This window comes from Cyclopterus lumpus, chromosome 25 (assembly GCF_009769545.1).
Source record: "Cyclopterus lumpus isolate fCycLum1 chromosome 25, fCycLum1.pri, whole genome shotgun sequence".
Taxonomy (NCBI): domain Eukaryota; kingdom Metazoa; phylum Chordata; class Actinopteri; order Perciformes; family Cyclopteridae; genus Cyclopterus; species Cyclopterus lumpus.
The window spans coordinates 2,795,342-2,817,607 of NC_046990.1; the positions used below are offsets into that span (position 1 = coordinate 2,795,342).

Consider the following 22,266-nt stretch of genomic DNA (forward strand, 5'->3'; position numbering starts at 1 on the left):
ACACACGAGGAGCTGCAACCCGCCTTCACTCAACTGAAGGCAGGAGTCAGACTATATGATGCCTTCACGTGCGGCAAGGACAACTCGGAACAATAGAGTATTGTTTGGCCTAACACTTAAGTTATTAGTGGCAGCAATACGGTGTCGAAATACTCACTCAGTTACCAGTCAAAGGCCTGCATTCAAACTTGTACTTAAGTAAAAGTACAAATGTACTTAAAGTACCAAATGAACCATGAATCAGATGTTATTATTGCATAGTAATGAATGCATTCATGTTATTTCCTTGTATTATTTATATTTCATACATGATCTGAATCTCAGTTTGTTGTCTACAAAGTAAAGAAGTGATCTTTTCTAAATTGTTTTTACTATTCGCAAACTGATACATTAATGTTAATATTATAAAACTATAACACTGAGAGACAAAGAGCCCTCTGAGCAGCAGTTCAATAAGAACAGAATAAATCAGATGCCAAACTGGAAGCTTCACATCAAAATGTGAGCAGCTTTCAATCAGTGTCAAGAGTTTCACAGTAATGCCACCTGGAACAAGCTGGAATATTAACATGTGTTCTGCTTTAGCAAAGAAAAGGATATTTGGATATTTGGATATTTTCAACAACTAAACGCATGTTCTTCTTTTGTGGCCAAAAGTATGTAAAATGTAAATAAAAAATTTTGTGCCTGAATTATACTGTTTATATCTCCGTTTATTGAAGGAAAGACAAAAAATATATACATAACAGTTGACCCCAAATTTTAGTGAAAATGTATATATATATTTTAATCAGTATTTTGTCACATTGTCAAGAATAAGAGTATCACAGAAACACCCTGAAATATCGTCATATTATTTTAGCATATTGGAAATTCAGATTCTGTCAAGAAGAAATGTTTTAAATCTATCCAGAGAACCACAGAGCACTACAACCTGTCTCTGACCTATTGATTCTGCCCAGTTTGGAAATACTTTTGAAATGTTAGTTTGCTCCACATTTTATAATTAATAGAATAAAGGCCTTGTAGTTGTGTTGCCTGTTTGCAGCTCTGAAGAGTGGAAGGTCATTGAGAGGCAGAGGAGCTGTGTCGCTGTTGCAGAATGATGAAGAGTTCCAGCGGTGAGTGGCAAGATGCGGAGAGCGAGACAAAAGCACACCGAGAGGGAAACCAGTGACAAGTCACAGGAGGAGGAGGGGATGTAGGGAGACACATGAGGGAGGCAGGGGCCTGGCGGCGGCAGATGGGGGTTGGGATCTTACCACTTCATAAATGTAATAATGTCTAACCACTTAGTAGACTGCAGTGGGCCCAAAGAAAACTCAATATCTAGAGCCCAGTTGCACTGTTGTGGTTCAATAATGATGGAGGGTCAATGAAATCAAAAATTAAATTCAACATGCAAGAACAACAGTATTCTTTCCCGTTATGGAACACTAAGGGGACATCAGTAAATAAAACAACGTGTAAATAAAACATTTGGTGTCTAAATGATTCTATTTCTATCCCTGAAAAGAAGAAAAATGTCAATATAAAATCAGATTACAAACTTTTGAATGGCAGTGTGTATTTATATTTATTTGATATATTCTGACAATGTAAACTACAACTTGTAATCGGACGAAATATACCATTGTATTCACCCAGAGTGAAATACTTCACATTTTATCAACAACAAAAAGCCACATTACGAGAAAACTTACCATCTGACAAATGATATGGAAAACATAACAATGCAAGCTATTACAATGGCAGAATCTGGAGCTGGATGTGTTTAAACAACTGTTATACTACTTTGTAAGGCAAGTATATTTGTGTAGAACTTCTCAACGAGGCAATACAAAGTGGTGTACAGGAGACACAATATCAAAGAGGCCCATATAAAAAGACACATCTACAGGATTTAAAAAAGGATACATTAAAATGAAAAAGGGTAAAATAGACAGTAGAATACAAATGACACTAAGTAGTGGTCGATACACAACATGAAGAACTTTAAACACCGACTATGCTTACATGCACACTTTTTTCGACACACTTTGCCAAGTCGGCAACATCGACAGCCCCCTTTAGGCCTCCCTCCAAAGCCACGCCCCCAAAATGAGTATAATAAATTTCATCTAATCTATTATCCGAACCGCTTATCCTATTTACTATTTGGGGCTATATGAATAAAATGAACTCGACTTAACTGAATAACCTTAGATAACAAATAATGTGGTAATGTGGAGACTATACCTTGAATAGGTAGCACTTAAATGCCGTAGTAGCACTTAAATGTCCCTTACCGATAGCACTTGTTGTTTAGCACTTAAATGGCACTTACTGATAGTACTCTGTAGTTTAACGTTATTGAAGAAATTGTACTTGCTTGATTCTTGTTGTTCTGAGTTTGGACTTATGGTTTAATGCACTTATTGTAAGTCGCTTTGGATAAAAGCATCAACTAAATGACATGTAATGTAATGTAATGAGGGTAAAATATCACAAGATATAGATATAGGATTTCATCACAATATTATTACATTGAAAGATGATACATTCTCATATTGAATTATCAGCCCTAGTTGGTGATTGTTACTTTTGACCTGAGAAATAGGCATATGCCCTGTGTCTTTTACAGAATAATATGTAAACGTGTATAGAAACTAGCTAAATATTATTTTTAGGATAATCCACCTTCAACACAGGTATTGTAACGGGCCTCAGGTAAAACACAGCGAGAGCATCAGGTTTGATCCGCACAGGCCTCCAGCGGGATGTGTATTCTTCTAGAAAGTAATATTCCAAAAAGTAAACCCTCTATTTGTGCCAAATATTTAACCCTTACAGGGCGGTAAAACTTGAGCGGAGTGGACGATTTTATTTTCCGTGGCGTGTCTCAGATGTTGGTGAGCAACGTGCTGGTCACTATTGCGACAGTGAGGGTTCCCGGCAGGTCGTTGTCGCGGTGATCGCCCTTGTCCCTCAGGTGGAGCGTCTGCTGGAATTCGCCCGGCTCGGCAGGAAGTGTCACCTGACCCAGGAAGGAGTCCATCAACGCGTTGTGGTTGTAGATCTGAGATGCACGGAGAAACGGGGAGTCACCACTTGAACGAGACGACAAAATGCATGTACACAAGTTCAGCGGTGGAATACTAAGTAGTAGTTACTCAAGTACACTACTTAAGTACAATTTGAAAAAAAAAGGTACTAAAATGTCTATTTCATGCTACATTATACTCCACTTCATCTAAAAGGATTATTTTGTACTTTTTACTGCTTCATATTTGTCTGATCACGTTGACTACTCCGGAGATTCAGATTATTAATGCAGCATAGAATCAATTAATAAATGATGATTCATAATTAGAGATTGAGCTTTATTTAGTAATAGTTACAGTACAGCAATAACATACACACACACAAACCTCAATTCTGATTGGCCGGTTGGCTTTCTTCCTGTAGAAGATCCCTTTGATGTCGAAGTTGGGGCTGCGTGTGTTTTTATAGACTGGTGAGCGAACCTTCTCTCCTTCACAACGAATTATCACGTAGGGGTCCGACACTGGAGAGACAAACACAAACACAAACACAAACACACACACACACACACACACACACACACACACACGCAGTCAGTTTCATAAAATGTATCAATTAATGTGTGATTTAAGATGAGGAAATAATGTTTGATATATTTAGTTTTCATCATCAGCTTCTGAGCTACAAAAGGAAAACACATTTCCACTGTGATTAGCAGCTACATTATTCTAGCGAACACAATGTAGGGAGCAGAGAAAATGAAAAGGACTGTAGAAGAAAGATAGAGAAAGATTCAGGCTCTAGGGTCTCACCAGTGGTGTAGTGTCAAGTACTGTACTCAAGCACCATTTTGAGGTACTTGGATTTGACTTGAGTATTTCTATTTTATGCAACTTTATACTTTTTACTCCATTACATTTATTTGATAACTTTAGCTGTTACTAACTTACTAATACATAATGGTGTATTATGATAAATTGAGCTCCCCACCTGGAGTATATAAAGCAGTTATAATCATCTCCACCTTTACCAGCTGCAGCACACATTACTCATTTTAATCCAGTAATATAATAACAATTATATTCTGAAATGGGTCTTTCTGTATAACTTTTGGTACTTTAAGTATACTTTGAGAAAATATTTTGAATAACCGCAAAATATGTTTGATAACCGCAAACACAGCATAACCTGGATGAATACACGCCTTGCAGCTGTCGGTTAGCGACGTTACAAAGCTGCTACTGCCATCGACTGGCCAAAAACGACATTGCGCTACAGCTGCTTCAGCTGACAGCAGGTCAGTTTTAAAAGCGACCCAAAGTATGTAAATAATAACCAAAACCCGAAAGGTGGGGTACAAACTAAAACAATAATAATTTAGGACATAAAAGTGACACACGGAAATGTCCAAAGTGCCTAAGAAACCCAGCAAAAGACTGCATATTATAATATAATATAAAACAAAAAATATAATATAAATGTATTAATTTATAATAAAATTATAAAACTTTTAATTTATTTTATTTGTATTGAAAATAATAAAATTTAAAAAATATGTTTTGTACAGCTAATAAAATTGCTTTGATCTGATTCAAATTGGTAATATGTCATATATGCAAATATCCTGTAAAGTGTTTCATGATGAAAAATCAAACCTACCTCCATCAGAGTCTTGTCCTGCGAGTCCATTCGCATTCAGTACGTGGATCTGAGTGACCAGAGTGGGATAACCACACAACCCGGACCAGCAGGTCTGTGGAGGTTCATGTAGAGTCAACTCCCTGCAGGTTAGACAGACACAGACAGACGGGGAAAGAGATACCTGTATTTAAGCAATAAGGTTCGAGAGGCAGTACTGTATGGTCAATAATGTCCTGTTCAAGGGTGTTGTTAGGCCCGCCGCGTAGTATTTCCTACTACAATTTGTTCATGTTGATTTGGATATCTCCATTACTTGTGCACCCGTGGAAAACGTTTCTCATGTCCCCTTCATCTCTGATAATATCGCTTCCGACCACTCTTGCTCTCTTTGCCGGTGGCTCAGTGGTGAAGTGCCTTCTCCAGCAAGGATATTATTATTATTATTATTATTATTATTATTATTATTATTATCACTCCAACGCTGTCTTTTTTTAGATTTGGTGCCCAGTAGCTTTGAAGGGAGCTTTTTTTTCATTGCGCAACATTTCATAGGTCTCAAGGTCTTTCTTATCTATGGTAGCATGACGCCCACCTGAAGTTCCTCTTCGGCTAACCACTCATCAAATTCCCCCAAAATATCAAAGTTCACACAAAACATGTTTGGTAACTGTGCAGCTTGAAATTAAACTAACAGCCACACAAAATCTACCTGTTATTTTGAGTGCGCACTGATATGGAACGCTCAAGTAAATGTAAACAGGTGTACAGGACTTTATGGCTCAATAAAGTACAACCTGTGGCTCTATCTCAACCAATCAGAATGCTTGATTTCATCTACCTGTATTATAATAGTTTGTATGCTTATGTTTTCATCTAGAACCGTATGTTTATGTTGTTGTTGAAAAAGGGGCTGCTTCTCTGTCAATAGCTTGAAATCAGGTGTAAACTGCACCTGTGTGGTTTAGCCCAAAGACATTAAACCTGCTGCAGACCTGGAGACATATTCACAAAGCACCCGAGGACTAAAAGTAGCTACAATGCAGAAATACTGGAGATGATGGTTCTCACAACTGTATACTACTACACAAGACCGCAGCTCTGATGATCTCAGATCAGTTTGACGTTCATGGAGTGAACAATAAATAAACTGCAATAAAACCCAAATGCTGGATATTGCATCGCAATCAATCTTCCAGTGAAATTGGTGTAGTATATAATAATCACATAAAAAATTTATAGTATAAATATAGAATCATTTAGACACCAAATATAGATTTAATTTGTTACTCACACACTGTATTAAATGTGAAACTTAAAAAAAATTAAAAAAAACTCTGAAACGGTCGCACAGAAAACAAGAGCTCAAACTAAAACGATCCCAGTGAGTCCCCACTCACCTGCAGTCGGACGACAAGTCAGTGAAGATGCGGAGCATGAAGACTCCCTCCAGGTCAGGGTCAAAGGTCGTGGGTATGATGACGTACCGCCCCTCCATCAGCTCAATGCGTCTGAACACAGACCTCGAGTTGATGTAGACGCTCCCGCCAACCTTCTGCTGGGTGACGTGCATACGGAAGATCCTGTTGAACTCCACCTGAACACAGAGAGAGCGCACAGACTTTAATAGCTGAAGACCAGAACAGTATTTCAATATTGTATTGAAACTGGCAGGGGCGTGTCCACGGAGCGACCTGGGGTGACCCCAGTATCCGTTAAGGTATGATTGTTACCTGCACGATCAAAGGCGGGACCTGAGATTGAACCCACTGTTTGACAAGTAAACTGGACTTCAAGGAGTAATTCTACTACCCCAAAATGACCATTTGCATATTAATAATAATATTATTATTATAATAATATGGTCACATGGGATATGATAAAACACTAGACCGGATAATGACCCAATTTTATTGGAGTGTCAATTGGTAAACCAACCCGGCCATTCCGAGGGCGCCTTTGCGAGCGAACCTCCATGGACCTCATCGGGCCATTTCACCAGAGCGCACGCAGATATCTCTTTGTGTTAGTCCTTGTGGATTACGCAACACGATAACCGGAGGCAGTGCCGTTGAGCAACATTTCTGCAAAGAGCGTCGCGCAGGCGCTGTTTCAGGTCATCTCCCGAGTCGGAATCCCGAAAGAGATTCTGACTGACCAGGGCACCCAGTTCATGTCAAGAACACAGAGAACTTTACGGGCTACTGGGCGTTAAGTCTATTCGGACCAGTGTGTACCACCCACAGACCGACGGTCTGGTGGAGCGTCTAAATAAGACTTTGAAGTCCATGATCCGTAAATGTATTAGCGAAGATGAACGTAATTGGGATAAATAGCTCGATTCTCTGTTTGTAGTGCGGGAGGTCCCCCAGGCCTTCACGGGATATTCTCCCTTTGAACTGTTGTTCGGCAGGACTCCGAGGGGGGTGCTCGACCTGATTAAGGAAAACTGTGAGGAGTGACGAGATCCAGTATGTCCTGGACCTGCGAGCAAAACTCCACACACTGGGAAGGATGTCACGTGAGAATGGCTGTACAACAGAGGAGCCAGGCTGAGGCAATTCACACCGGGAGAGAAGGTACTTGTATTGCTTCCTTCTTCCAGCTCTAAACTCCTCACGAAGTGACAAGGGCCCTTTGTGGTCACACGGCGAGTGGGGGATGTCGACTATGAGGTGGTGCGTTCTGACAGGGGCGGAGCTACACAGCTCTACCACCTCAACCTCCTAAAAGCATGGAGGGAGGCGGAGTCTGTTTCTCTGGTGTCCTCGGTATCTGAGAGAGAGGACCAATCCGGCCTCGCTCCTTTGTGAAGACCATCTCTCCGGGACCCAGAGAACAGACATTGCCCAGTTGCAAGAGCGGTTTGCTGACATGTTCTCTCTCCTGCCAGGACGCACAAACCTCATAGCGCACCAGATTGAGACTCCTCCGGGCGTGGCGGTGCGGTCACGACCCTACAGGTTACCTGAACACAAAAGAAAAGTGGTTCAGAGGGAATTAGCGGCCATGCTGGAGATGGGGGTAATAGAAAAGTCCCACAGTGCCTGGTGTAGTCCAATTGTTCTTGTTGTCAAGAAGGATGGATCTATACGGTTCTGCGTGGACTATCGCAGGGTGAATGATGTGTCACGTTTCGATGCTTACCCGATGCCCCGGGTCGACGAACTCCTGGACTGACTGGGCACTGCGCGTTTCTTTACGACACTGGATTTAACAAATTGGCTACTGGCAGATTCCTCTGTCGCCAGAGTCTGTGTTGAAAAAAAACATCTAGCCACAGCAGGGGAGTCTCAAAAAACCCACACACAAATGTGGAGCGATCCACAAACAAATGCAGTGCGATCCACAAACAAATATAGAAATCCACATAGAAATGCAGAAATATATTTGTGATTTTTCTTTTACATTTATATAAATCGTAATTTATTTATGTGCATTTGAATGTATTTGTAAATCCTTCTGTGTGCATTTGTAAATCAAATTTAATTGTGAATTGTTCTGTGCGCATTTGTGAATCTCTCTGTGTGCATTTGCAATTATTGGGACTGATCTGACCCCATAGTTCGGTGCCCCAGCCACTTTTCAACGCCTCGTGGACCGCGTGCTGGGTCCGCACACTGCATATGCTGCCGCCTACTTGGATGATGTGATCATTCACAGCACCCCCTGGGCGGAGCATGTGCAGCAGTGCTGGAGTCCCTGAGGCAGGCGGGGCTGCCCGCCAACCCAGGGAAGTGTGCAGTTGGACGGAGGGAGGTACGTTATCTGGGGTACCACTTTGGCGCCGGGCAGGTGTGCCCTCAGGTGGACAAGACTGCCGCTATCGCAGCCTGCCCGCGGCCCAAGACAAAAAAAGAGGTGAGGCCGTTTTTGGGATTGGCAGGTTATTACAGGTGCTTCATTCCACATTTTGCAGAGCTGACCAGCCCCTTGACTGACCTAACCCGAAAAGGTGCCTCAGATCCGGTCCAGTGGACGGAGCAGTGCCGGTTGGCTCCTTCATACACCTAACTTTTCTCTTCCCTTTTACTCTGCCGACTGATGCGTCGAACAGAAGGCTGGGGGCCGTTTTGTCCCAGCAGGTAGAGAGGGTTGACCGCTGGGTCCTGTACTTCAGCCGGAAGCTTTCGGAAAGGGAGGCCAGGTACAGCACGGTAGAGAAGGAGTGCCTGGCCATCCGGTGGGCGGTCGACTCCCTGCGCTACTCCCTCCTGGGGCACTCTTTCATCCTCTGGTTGGACCACGCCCGCTCCAATGGCTCCACCGCATGAAAGATGCCAACACCGGATCACTCGTGGTATCTGGCTTTACAGCCTTTTAATTTCAAGGTGATCCATAGGGCGGAGACGGAGTAGGTTAGGCCGGATGGCACCCTGGCCTAAGTCAGGCAGTGGGGGTATGTGGCAGTGGGGTGTGGTTAGGCTCAGCTGCAGAGTGGATGGAGCGGGGGTTCATGGAACGGTGTCGGGATGAGGTCTAATTAGCCTCAGCTGGGGTTAATCAGTGTGTGTGTGTGTGTGTGTCTGTCCCCAATAAGGAGCAGTAGCAACGGAGAAGCGAGAAGAAGGAGCGGGAGGCGAGAGTTCGCAGTCGGTCGCCATACAGCTGTTATATTATGTTGTATGAGAATAAAAAGGTTTTGTGAACCCTGACTCACGGAATAACGGAGGAAACTGTTGCAAATACATGTTCAGTTTACTCTTAGACCTGGAGGACACACACACACACACACACACACACACACACACACACACACACACACACACACACACAGACACACACACAGCGAGCTGACCCTGTGTATCTCAAAGCCAATAGCCAGGTTTTCTCCTCGTCCCTTTCTCAGTGTGGCTCTGCGGTCTTCCTGCTGCAGAGAGATCAGAACCTCGTCCTCCGGCTTCTTCACGTCAAACACGTACTGCAAGACAGAAGAAAAAGAAATACACATGTATCGTTAAGAGTGCTGCCCTTCAGGGTCGTCACTATCGCAAAGCAACGCCATATCGGATAACCCACAATTAAATGAGAGAAAACCACACCTGCGGGTTCTGGAGGAAGGAGTCCTTTTGGTTGGTGCACCCACCGGCTCGGTTGAGAAGCGGGTTGTCATGGCGCTGCCAGGAGCCCAGCATCACGGCCTCCGCCCAGGTCTTATGGAAGCTCAGGTAGGATGTGTTGATGAGGCGACACAGGATGATATCCGTGAAGTTGGCGATAAAGTCGTCAAACGTCATCCTGCAGGAGGGGAGAGAAAGAGGGTCCGTGAGTCAAAGTCCATGAGTGTGTGGAGAATGAAGATTGGTCCACTGACTTTAGGGTTAGAGTCACAAAGCTCGAGGCACCTCGTCTCTGCCAACAGGGAGCAGTGTTGGACTAGAACTCACCAGAACTCTCCATCATCCCGCACTGTGACGCCCATCCTCTCCCTCTCACTCTTACTGACCTTCTTCCACTCTTCAGAGCTGCAAAAAGGCAGAAAAAAGGTCTGTATGCTTCTTAAGATGGCAAATGTGAAATGTTACTGTCAATGTATTTCCAAACTGGGCAGAATTAAAAAAGGGACAGACATGGTTTGTAGTCCTATCACCTGGGACTACACACAATAGTTTGTGCTCTGGACAGATTTCAAACATTATTCCCACAAGATTTACTGTTATCTGTGGTTCTCTCCTCCTCACCTGTCGCTCCAGGCCCCGTTCCACTCTTTCTCTCCCCAGGGGTTTCTCATGCGGATCATGGTGAGTTTGTCAGACCGGAAGTAGGCCAGCAAGCCGTGGCCCAGCCTCACCCTGCGGACGTCCGTCACCGCGTAGGCGTGGCCCTTCACCAGGCCGCAGGACAGCCTGGCCTCCATGTCAGCCGCAGTGGTCGCCTAGAAGGACACAGCGCAGGTTCAGTGAGTCTGTAAAATCATTCCTGAATTAAGCCACTCAATCTTTCAGCCGCCCCACGTTTGCCCCTCCCCTCACCCGGATCGAGCAGCTGATGAGTCCCCCTCTGTCGTGGACCTTCAGGACTCTCTCAAACAGCTCATTGCGTTTCTCTTCGTCGTCTTTGAAGGCGTTCTCCATCAAGTCCATCGGCTCTGAAACGCCGCCGGTGAAATCTACGAGAGCGTCGGCCGTGTTGCCCCCGTCAAGCGCCTCGTAGCATCCGCACATCCTATAAAACATATCATTAAGCCGTAAACACACATACTTTGTATTCATTATCGAACCTGTACTGGGCGTTAAACGGACGGTTATGCATATGGCGGGGGGGGTTAAATACAGAATACGTTTTTAATCAGTATCAGCCTACTACCACAGTCTTATATTTGAATATAATATATTGTATTTAGACATATTCTTTATACATTTAGGCGGAGAGTTGTTGGAGAACAAGGATTTCCTCGCCATCGGCTGCTCCACTGTAACGGTTGTGCGTGTGAGGATAAAACACACAGTGGAAGTCTTACTTGGCGTAGGCCTTCTCCACCAGCGCGCTCCAGAACTCGTTGCTGTCGTTGGAGTGGCAGTACACCAGCTCCCCGTTCACCGTGGGCAGCCGGTCGTCGATCACCACGTCCACCCACTTACCAAACCGCCAGAATCGGAAGTGGAAGATCCCGGCGTAGGACTCATCCCACTCCTGGTCCTTCCAGTTAGGGATCACCTGGGGACAAAACAAAGACCGCACAATCATCTTCTTGTCAAAGCTCAGTTTATTCCAAAATGGAAGTGTAATGGACTTAAGTAGAACGTGGAAGTGTGTTAATGAGGTCTTTGTTTCACTCCATATGATAATAGTCAGGACACTAACTACATGTATTGAGAAGTAAGAAACTCTCACGTAATCTCAGAGTGTCTTCCTGAACTGTGACACAAAAGTCAAATTAAAGTAGAACATGGATACCGTCTCTGTGTCTTTGTCTCACCTTCTCCCATAGCGTCCCTCCAGAGGCCAGACTGGAGCAGGCGGCTACGAACCAGCAGTTTCCCAGCTGGCCCTGGTTCAGGTCATGGCCACTGATGCCGTCCACAAACAGATGGGGGTTGCTGCATAAGTCCTAGAAGGACAAACATCATTACAATCAGTGGTACCCCGTTCTTCTTATTTCAAATAAATAATATCAACTCAGCAAAAAGGAGAGGGAACATCCTTTAAATGTATTGATGTGTCCATTGAAAGATTTATAAAATATATAATAATTCTATGTGACAAAGACTCCCACACATGCTCAAAACTTCAGGTGCATTTTGAAATATCAGCGAAAACCAAATTAGACTAATAACAAACTATGATTGACTGAATGATGAATTCTCTTTGAATAATAATGGGAAGCTTCACTTGATAGGTAAAGTTTTGTAAATTAATTTCCATTTGAGAGACGTGAAGAAACGATTAAGGCTAACCACACTTGAGAGATGTGGTCACATACTGGGCAGCTGCCAGTTATGTATGAATGTGAAGCAGGGCGTCAGCCGGAGCATGCAGCCAACCATAAAGGTAAAGGTAAATACAGGGGAAAAGAAAGAAATATACACCCTCCGATTAAATAGAAATAGCTTCTGAACGTTCAAAGCAAAACAAACCCCAGAGCGTATGGGAGGCCGACTATCAGGACGGCAGCTAAATGGAGGAGCCGGGGTGAACCACAAAGACCACTAACCATGTGGAGACAGACATCAAGCTCTGAACATGTCAAATACAAGATATTTAAGAGTTAATAAGAGAGCTTCAGTGGTGCATATGTAGTTTGGACTAGCCGTTTCTCCCTGCTTCCAGCGGTTGTGCTAAACTAAGCTAAGCTAAGCTAACATGGAGCGAATGAGCACATTTCCCAAAAGATTCTCGTTGGTAGTTGCTGCAGAGATTATTTTTTGGGGTTTTCTGTTCTTAATTTTATTTTATTTTGAAGTTGTATTGTTGAATTGTTGTATTTATTTTGTAAGTCACATGACACAGTGACTAAGAATTTCAAGTGCTAGTTGATGCATCATTTAGTTTATAATTAACCTTATTTCGACAAGTACATTTGCGTGTATCTATTCACTTATGTGCATTATTTCTTGGAAATCCTTTTTTCATGCACAGACGGATATGTTTATGCGTCTTAGACCTTGTAATTGCACTGTAGAGTGAGTAAAGAAAGAAACTTTAAATGCCCCTCGCTGTGTGTGCATTGTCAATTAGAGGTTGATCATGATGTACCATAAATGTACTCATTTGTTCAACCACAAAAGAAAGACACACACACACACACACACACACACACACGGTGGGTCTCCTTTCCACACTCTCTTCATCCTCTTTCTTCTTTAAACATACACAAAGCATGCTGAATTTGACTTGTTCGTACAGTAAGATCACACACAGAAATACTGAAACCCACATAGAATCACTGTCTTTGAAAAAAAAAGAAAAGAAAAGTGAGAAAAAATATATATAAATAGTGCAATGGTGTGTTACAGCAGATTCATTGATATTCATTCAATTTGGAATATTTCCCTAAATGATTGGACACTTGATCTGCTGATAATCTGAATTAAAAACATGAAATTTGGGAGGATAAAATCTGGAAAGATAAAAACCTAAATAGGCACATTGAAAGAGTGATTGACAAAATCCACAATCTTCAGTCTGTGTAGATGTATTGTGAATTTTAGCAGAAGGTGCTACAAGGCTTCTCCAGTATGAGTTCAATAGATGAAGAGGGCATTTTCCAAAGTTACAGTTCTTCTGCTTCAGCTGAAGTCCAGGGTGCAAGTCTGTGAATCTTCATCACTTACTTTGCTTTAGAAAGAGATCACTTCTTAGCCAGAATATACAAAAACACCAATAATGTAAATGCACCAAGAGCCAGTGGAGAGAGAAAATCTGATGGCAGAACTCCAGACAGAAATTTAAAGGGTGTACGTGCATCCAGCGCTCGGAGACCTGTACGTAATCTCAACTCCTTTTATCGATACTAGTCTTATTGCCTATTGTTTTGATCAAACTCCGTATGACATCACTAATGTTACCTGCAGTGGACAAACAGTAGAAAACTGAGCATTTATGCAGATTGATGTTCTGCTTGTTGTCTACATGTTGTGATAAAGTGCGTCTGTTTTCTCCCTGACTAATGAGGGTTTTACTGACTTTGATACAACCAGAGTTCTCAGCGTGAGTGAGTAAGAGAGTGAGAGTGAGACTAAAGACAGATGCAGAGTTAAAAAGAGGAGCTTTGCACGGTTTCTATTTTCCAACGAGATCTGACTCCGTAACTTCTAAAGTACCGATAACAGAACCGTTAACTGCGGGTATTTTGCGGATTTGGAACCGGTTCCCATTTAGAACCGAGTTTCGAGGGCGCATCCCTAATTGTCAGGCAATTCTAATGATGATCTGAGTCCATTGGTGGCAAAAACAAGCAGTTTCACCTACTCGACGATGAGGAGTTTCCCTGAGAGATTACGTCACAGCCCGTTCAGCTGCTTCCGTCTGCTGCAGCGCTTTCCTTACTGGACCAATTTTAAAAATCATTGTCCCCTATTTGTCACTTAGACACAAACACATAAGAGAATAGGAAAATACCAAAGTTGCCCTTTGTTAGTGACACTGATCCAGAAGGTTTGACCGGAGGCTTCAGAGACAGTTTAACTAAACAACATGAATGTTTCCCCTCTCAACACTCCCTGGACAAATCCAGAATATTGATCTATGGGAGTGCTTTAAGTTTCCCATTTAATTATTTACCAGCTCAGATCATCAATGATCGACAGTAAAAACACGTTATAAAAGAGGCAGGTCAGGCTTTAGTTTTTTTTCCAGATACAGTAAATACTGAAGGACGATTGGAGAATTGTTCAGATTCACAGTTGGAATAAGACTTGCAACTTGAATTTATTTCGAAATCTTCTCATTAAAAACAAAAACAAAAATCTACTGCTATAGAAAGCCAGTTTTAGCACGTTATATATCCCACAACAAACTCATGCGCATACTGTGTGTGTGTGTGTGATACAAAGAGGGTGTACAGTTGAAAGAGCAGCAGATAGAAGCTGAAAAGCCATTAAGCAATATCTCCATTAAGAGCATCATATTTCCTCATCATCTAACGTACCGACTTAAGTGGCTGCAGTGGTTACTGATGCACTGCATACAAACATTCCTAAAAACCACAAAGGCTCAGTGAAAAGCAGCGGGTGTCTCTGGAGCAACTCTGTGATATCAAACAAGTCCGATGTTCTGGACTGAGGCCGTGGACGCCTCGTTTTAACAAACTACAAACATTCTACAAGTTTGAAAATGAAAAAAAGAAACCTGGATGTGTGAAGTCCGAACAAAGGGAGCCGACAAGACCTCTGTGGCCAGTTTATCGTCTCTAATTGTGGCCAGAGGCTCCAGGCTACATTAGCTGCTACTAGCAAAACACACCCAAAAGGAAAAGATAATAGGGCGAGTGAAAAAAGACGACGTATCCAGTTCTGCTGCATCGACTTTTTTTGTTTGTTTCCTCCTGGAGGCCCTAAGATCTCTGAGTGAACAAGTCTTGAATCTGGGCAGGACAGCCTCAGAGTCTTTCTGTGGAGGACTTCAGGAAGTACAGTTTTGGATGCAGAGGTTACTTAAGGTCAAGGTCTAACAGACGCCTACATCTACTCAGCTTGTTATCACTCATTTCATGTTCACCAACATCAGAAACAGCTCCAGCTCTTCTGGCCTTGGTATTTTATATCTAGCTATGTATTCGTCCTGAACAAAGCCTGATCCTGTCACTGAAACACAATATCCTGGATACAAAGGAAACGGAGACTATATCCGTTAAGGATAAGCAGCTTCTTTACGGCTCAGGTGCGTTTGTTTTTTGGATGAGGACCTCTGCTAATTCCTTCCCGATCACAACTTCCCCACTAACAGGGACGTGTGCCACAAGACAACACATCACAATCTTTCCGTCGAACTAACGTTGCATTTAAGGTGAAATATGATGTAACGCGGTGCATTTTGGTGTGTTCACTTCCCTTCAAATCGTGTGCTTTTCTTCCCCAACAAATGATGATTACATTCCTACAATGAGTCCTAATCAGTCCCAATTTAACCACACATATGAGAATACCCGGGAAGTAAATGACTCCTGAGAGACTCTCAGCATGTTATTCTGCTGTCCAAATATTTGCTATAACATTGCATCAAAGAGTAAATGTTATCCAGGTAAACACACACACACAAAACATTCCCGGTTGTTGGAATGGGATTTCAGTGGGGTAAAATTAATTCCATGAATTCCTCTCCCTATTCAGTAACCTCCTTTCCCTCCCTGTGCATGCTCTCCATTGTACTTGTCTCTCCCTTACCCACCTACCGCCTCCTCTCGTCTCTCTTTCTCCGCTGACAATCAGCTGATCAGCCTATTCCTCGCTACATTGGCTGTAGCGTGTTCGTTTACTTTGCAGCAATCACAGTGTTGTTTGTCCGACAGTGAGGTGGCCGCTTGATTTAGATTGAAACCATGCGTTTACAAAATAAAAGTCCGAAAATAAATCATATACTCCAGTAAAGTAGAAACAATGTGGAGAACTCAAAGAGTTGATCTAGAAATCCTTGGCTGAAACATACGCTTCTTTATCAGGGCCATATGGAGCCAAGTGAGGGGGGTAATATTCGGAGAGAAAAGTAATTCTCTAGTTTCAAGTCTTCTTCAATACAGGATGATGTTCATTTCGTATATATGATGGTCCATTTAGAGTCAAATAGAACATAAAGTATGGTATACTTTAGGGGCGTGGCTACAAGGTGATTGGCGCTACCACGGCGTCTGGGAGTTCTCCGTATTTTTGTCTTTAAACTTTAAACCTTTCACAGTGTGGTTTCAGTTCATGAAAGTTAATTGTAACATTTTGGTTGTTTAAAAACCTCTTATTCAGCATTCGGTTGCACTTATTTACAGTCTATGTTCCTGATGCACAACAGCTAAGCTAAAGAAAAGTCAACAAGAAAGAGCAAACCACTTCTTTTGTTCTCACCTTCGGCCTTTTCCAGGTGACATGGCCGATGTGGTTGCTCTGGTAGAACAGAGACTGGTCGGTTGCGGGGAACAGGGGGTCTTCAAACAGACTTCCACTTTGCAGACACTGCCTCTTCAGGGCAGAGAAAGACTGGCCCTCGTATGGAACCACCATCCTCCTGCACAGACTAAAATTGACAGATTAATCAGTCTTTTTGTACACTCCAATTCTGACAATCTTTTTTAAATGGAAAAAAAAAATTAAAAAGGCTCCTACTGTATGTTCAAATATAATATATACAATGCAATACAGCCAAACTAGAAATAAAGGCATTGGCTGAGACTAAACAGTGTTGGTTATTTTGCGAAAACACACACAATAGTCTAACGTTACATAAACCCTACCAGTCATGTGACAGGATGACAAACAGAAAGTCGGACAGTCATGTTTGACTACGGATCACCAGCAGGAACAGCGTTAAGAGGCAGAGCTGGTGAAGAAAGTCCTTAACAGCAACTTCCTGTATGCTGAATAAAGTGGGACAATGAAAGGAGGGCGTGGTGAGGGCGTGGTGTGGGTGTGTGTGTGTGTGTGTGTGTGTGTGTGTGTGTCTTTACTCCAAAAGATGCTGGTTTCATTATTGTTTAGTTTACCATAACCGCAGCAGGATTAATTTTCTGATTAATTAATCCGATTAAGATCACTTTTGATGAAATTAAAAAAAGGATAGTAATAGTGATATAATCTAATAGTAATATTAATCCAGAAGCATCATAGATAATAATAACTTTACTGCACTATCAATACTTTCACTTGTCAATCTTTAGGTACATTTTGCTCATAATACTTTTAGTTGAATGCGGGACTTTTACTTGTATTGCTACTTTTACTTAATTACAGGATCTGAATACTTCTTCAACCACTGACTGCCAGGGTGGGGGGTTACCATGGAGACCCATCAGGCCAGTAATCATATCAGTGTCAATTAAAGGCACTAAACACAGAGAGCATACTGAACAGAGCGGACAAAACAACACATACTATCTGCTCGGTGGACAGTTTCAATAAATACTAGTTTGTCCTTATTGATGCTGAATATATAGGAAAAATAAATACTTGAGAAATACAGGACAGCAGAAAGTCTCTACATCTTCCGCCAGAAACTAAAAACACATCTTTTCCGACTATACCTTGAATAAAAACAGATTAGCACTTCAGTTGCACTAGAATAGCACTTACTTATGGTATTACTTTTGGTATTACTTATGGTATTTTGTAGTTTGGCTTTCTTGAAGGAATTGATTCTTGTTGTTCTGAGTTTGTACTCATGGTTGAATGCACTTATTGTAAGTTGCTTTGGATAAAAGCGTCAGCTAAATGTTATATAATGTAATATGTAAATACAAAAAGCAACTTGTCTTTCAAGAAAAAACTGTCCTGGTTAGAAAGAAAATTATTATTGTACCGTTATCTCGTCACACAAACTAATAAAACACATGTGTTATTTTAGTAAGTTTATCTATAAATAAACTTGCCTTGCCTTGCCTAGTAATGAGGCGGTAACAAGGAGGTAATAACCCTTTACCCTGGGATGTCGTGATCAATCATCTACTAAAGTGAATCGTAAAGTGAAAAGAAGAAACTGAGCTGGTAGGTGACACACACTGTACCTTTAAATTATTTTACAAGATAGGAACATCTTTTCTTTATGTTAGATTCTGTTTGTTTTTTTGTGACCAACATATTAATGTTCTTGGTGGGACATTCTACATTATAAAAAGGTGCTCTCTGGGTCAACGAACGATATGACATTGCATTTTAAATGACCTCAAACATATATCGTTGGCATTTCTGTACCGCAGTTTGTTGTTACTTTTTAGACATTTATGCCAATATCTGATCAATCGGCAAGCTGATGAAGATCCATATTCAATATATATTGGCACAACCGGTTTATTAGGCTCTGATTTGAGGATGTAACCTCAGATTAATAAATACTGACAATAAACACTGGTTGCAGGGGCTGAAATATAAAAATGTAATATAGAACTGTCACCACTACTGAAAACCCACGATTACTCAACTAACCAGTTGAACTACGGTCAACAACACAGTGTACTCCTCTTTCAAACTGCCTGCAGCATTATCAGATTGACTTCCTAAAATTATTGTATGAGAACTTTATCAGGATCAGACTTTAAATCCCCCGCCCAACTGGGTTAATTTCTATTGATGTAAATAGTACACCCGACCCCTAAGGATCACCGGTGTGGATTCACAGACACAGAGGTTTGATTATTGAGCAAGAAAGTACAGAAGGCAAAACAGCTAAACATGGGTGTGGTTTCAACAATGGATGCCACCACAGATAAAGTGTCATAACTGAACAATTATGCAGATGTCAAAACATCACAATGTGTGACATTAACACGTTTGATGTAGACAATGCAGATTATATAATGTGGCTCTACTTGTATCACTTTGCTAGAATTAGACTTTAAGACAGGAGCTTCACATGTTCTTCAGCTGTGTGAAGCCACTCAGAGTAAGTTAAATAAATTACACCGGAAGTTAGAGAAGGAAATCCCTCAAAGTAAAGGTACAATGTCTGTCAAAGAAAAGAGAACACTATTTTTGCAACTTTAAACTTTTACCATATTTCGTTTATCTTCAAACTTGAGTTATTTTGCAGATTCAGATTATCAATACAAATTAAATCAACAAATAATTAGAATATATTTTATAGTTTAAGAATATTTTTTTTGATTCACAAACTACCCAACAGAATATGAAGTTATTCAAATTAGCCCCAGCTTCAACAAGTGACGTACACACACTAATGCAACAATAGTTCTAAACCAATAGATTATTATTCTGCATAATACCTATGAGTACTTTAAGTATATTTTGATGCCAGTGCAGGACTTTTACATGTCACAGAGTATTGCTACACTTTGGCATTGCTACTTTTGGTAAGTAAAGTAAAATATCTGCATCCAGCACCGCCTCCAACATAACTTTATTTTGAAGGTTGTTTCCGGAAACGCCTATTTTTTAAAACACTAGTTAGCTTGAAAATGGCCAGGGTTTTTTTGTTTCTTTTTCATAAGATTGTTCATCTTCTGTGAAGAAGGCGGAAAACCCAACTGTGAACAATTAATATCCTGTTTTACTGTAGTGCGTTTTGCTCGTTTAGTGTCCTTCTCTAACGCTTCAAACACACGTTTAAAATAAATGTTTCTACGAGCAAGTTGTGAAAGTTATCTTGTGTAAAATTAAACTGAACAACGACGGTTAATTAAACTAACTTCAACTTCTCCGTTTAGAGTGAGTTTCCTCTGGCGGACTTTCAGGGGAATGAAAGACACGAGAGCGCTAAGTTAGCTTCAACTAATCAGACTTTACCTGTTTGGTTAAGTGTCCGCTCCCCGGGTGGCTCAGGCGGCTGTTCTCTCCCTCTTCTCCCGGGAGGGTTTCGGAGTGTGTGTTTTTCTTGTATTCCTTCTCTGTCGTCAAGTCGGTGATGTGCGGAGCTTTTCAGCCCTAATTAAGTGAGTTAAATTAGTTTACAACCGTCACAGTAAAACACGCACAGGAGGAGCTCCAACCCGCCCTCACTCATCTGAAGGCTGGAGTCAGACTCTGTGATGCCTTCACGTGCAGCAAGGACAAATCGAAACGATTCTACATTGCTAACCTTAGCAGAAGTAGTTAGTATTCCGATATCTTTAAAAGTAGCAATACGGTGTAGAAATACTCAGTTGCCAGTAAAAGTATGCATTCAAACGTGTACTTTAGTAAAAGTGCGTCTTCAAAATGTACTTAAAGTCCTAAAAGTAACCCATGAACCATTTAAGATTCAGAATATATGTTATTATTTTATTTTAATGAATGATGCTTTCATGTTTTCATCACGTTAATGTTAAGGTGGACATAATAATAATGTGAACGACCTTAAATACCTCAGTTAATAAAAGCGTATTAGTTTAGCTCGTATAATATTTGTTTTTCATTATCAAATTCTTCAAAGTAACTGAGGCTGTAATACAATATGTGCCCCCCAAAATGTAGTTTAGTATGAACGTGAATTCTAAAATGAATATGTGAGACGAATTTCAACAGACTAGATTCAGATTTTAAGTTTACAAAAAAATGTATTCATTTATTAGATTCTGTTTTTTGTTGCAGATTCAGCGTTAACCAATGCAAATAATGCAAAGTGGTATCGTGTTCATTATACAGTACCTTTACTCAGAGTGCTTAAGACAAGTGGTTTAACTGTTGAGTTTAAGGTCTTACAAACAACATGTACAAAGCGTCGAAGAAGGATACACCAGACCGGATAATGTCTGTTCAAACGAGAAACAAACAAAACATAGCAAATGCAGCACAGGAAAATAAAAGCACGTTTTACATTTGATGACAGTCGGAAGGATATTGCTTCTGAGGCTTTTGTAATACACTACCGCCCTCTGGTGGTTGCAGTAGTAAGTACAGCAATTACTGTGGGACGTCCATGTGCGAGACCAGTGCAACATATAAAACACTACTGCTACTACTACATACAAACATATTCATATCTCACCCTCCCCTGCAAACCAACAGCATGATTGTATAATATTACATGATATACATCACAATGTTTTAATACCCTACGGTTGTGGTGCATGCTTATTCATAAATACATTTTTGTTCATTTAAATTGTGCCAACTCATAAATGAAACAACAAAGGTCTGTGGCCACCTCAAAGGACGACATCTCCAAGACTATAGGCTAAATATAATGGCGCAGGCGCAGCCTTGTCTGCACTCTATAACTGAGGAGTACTTAAAGGCAGCATCATCATCAAGTGGCCTTATTTGGGCACCGTTTGGACTGGAACATCTCAACTATTGGATATATTGTCATGCCAATTTAGTACAGACACAGTCGTGTTGCCGAAAAGATGAATGCTACTGACTTCGGTGATACCCTGAGGTGTCCTCTAATAGCTCATCATCTGCTGGATTGGCATATTGTAAACATTCGGGGGGTTTAAGTGAAATGTTTCAACCACCCCTCTGAATGAACTGGGATGACTAATCAATAACTGACTCTTCATCACCATTTTCTTTCAATAACTGACCTTTTTTCAATAACTGTGATGAAAACAGAGGACATCAGCATTTTGATACGTTTATATATATATATATATATATATATATATATATATATATATATATATATATATATATTTAAAAAAGGAAAAATCCTGAGAGATAATTTCAATTCAGTTTATTTTGAATAGCCCAAAATCACAAATGACAAATTAGCCTCAGAGGGCTTTACAATCTGTACACATCCGACATCCCTGTCCCAGGACCTCACAGCGGATCAGGAAAAACTCCCAAAAAAACAGAAAGAAAACTTTCACAAGGAAAAAACCCTCATGTGGAAATACAAAATGTGGGTTGTTACAGACAACAAATGTTGAAATCCATTACGATTTTGCTCAAAACAAAAGGCATCCTCAATCTAAACTTGCTGCATATCTTACAATGTTCTTTTATAGTTCATATTATACGGGATGAACATCGCTCCACAAGCCTAAATCTGAAAGTGTGAACAAATTTGCTGATGGAGAAATCC

General features: G+C 41.2%; 1 protein-coding gene across 1 annotated transcript; it reads right to left on the reverse strand.

The window, feature by feature from the left end:
• Window positions 1-1,557: 1,557 nt before the first annotated feature.
• On the reverse strand, window positions 1,558-20,276 carry LOC117728112 (calpain-5-like). Its single transcript, XM_034528835.1, has 13 exons — window positions 20,043-20,276; window positions 16,656-16,824; window positions 11,582-11,713; window positions 11,123-11,319; window positions 10,635-10,827; window positions 10,344-10,537; window positions 10,050-10,127; window positions 9,705-9,900; window positions 9,461-9,583; window positions 6,063-6,259; window positions 4,684-4,805; window positions 3,411-3,547; window positions 1,558-3,058 (listed from the first exon to the last, which is right to left on the reverse strand). The coding sequence occupies exons 2-13, from the start codon at window positions 16,809-16,811 to the stop codon at window positions 2,882-2,884; spliced, it is 1,902 nt and encodes a 633-aa protein (XP_034384726.1). The 5' UTR covers window positions 16,812-16,824; window positions 20,043-20,276; the 3' UTR covers window positions 1,558-2,881.
• Window positions 20,277-22,266: the final 1,990 nt, after the last annotated feature.

Excerpts from the sequence above, each read along its gene's own strand:
- LOC117728112 (XM_034528835.1), bottom strand. The coding sequence starts at position 16,811 with ATGGTGGTTCCATACGAGGGCCAGTCTTTCTCTGCCCTGAAGAGGCAG. Across the intron at positions 11,714-16,655 it reads TCACCTGGAAAAGGCCGAAG|GACTTATGCAGCAACCCCCA; the intron begins GTGAGAACAAAA and ends TTGTCCTTCTAG. Across the intron at positions 10,538-10,634 it reads TCATCAGCTGCTCGATCCGG|GCGACCACTGCGGCTGACAT; the intron begins GTGAGGGGAGGG and ends GTGTCCTTCTAG.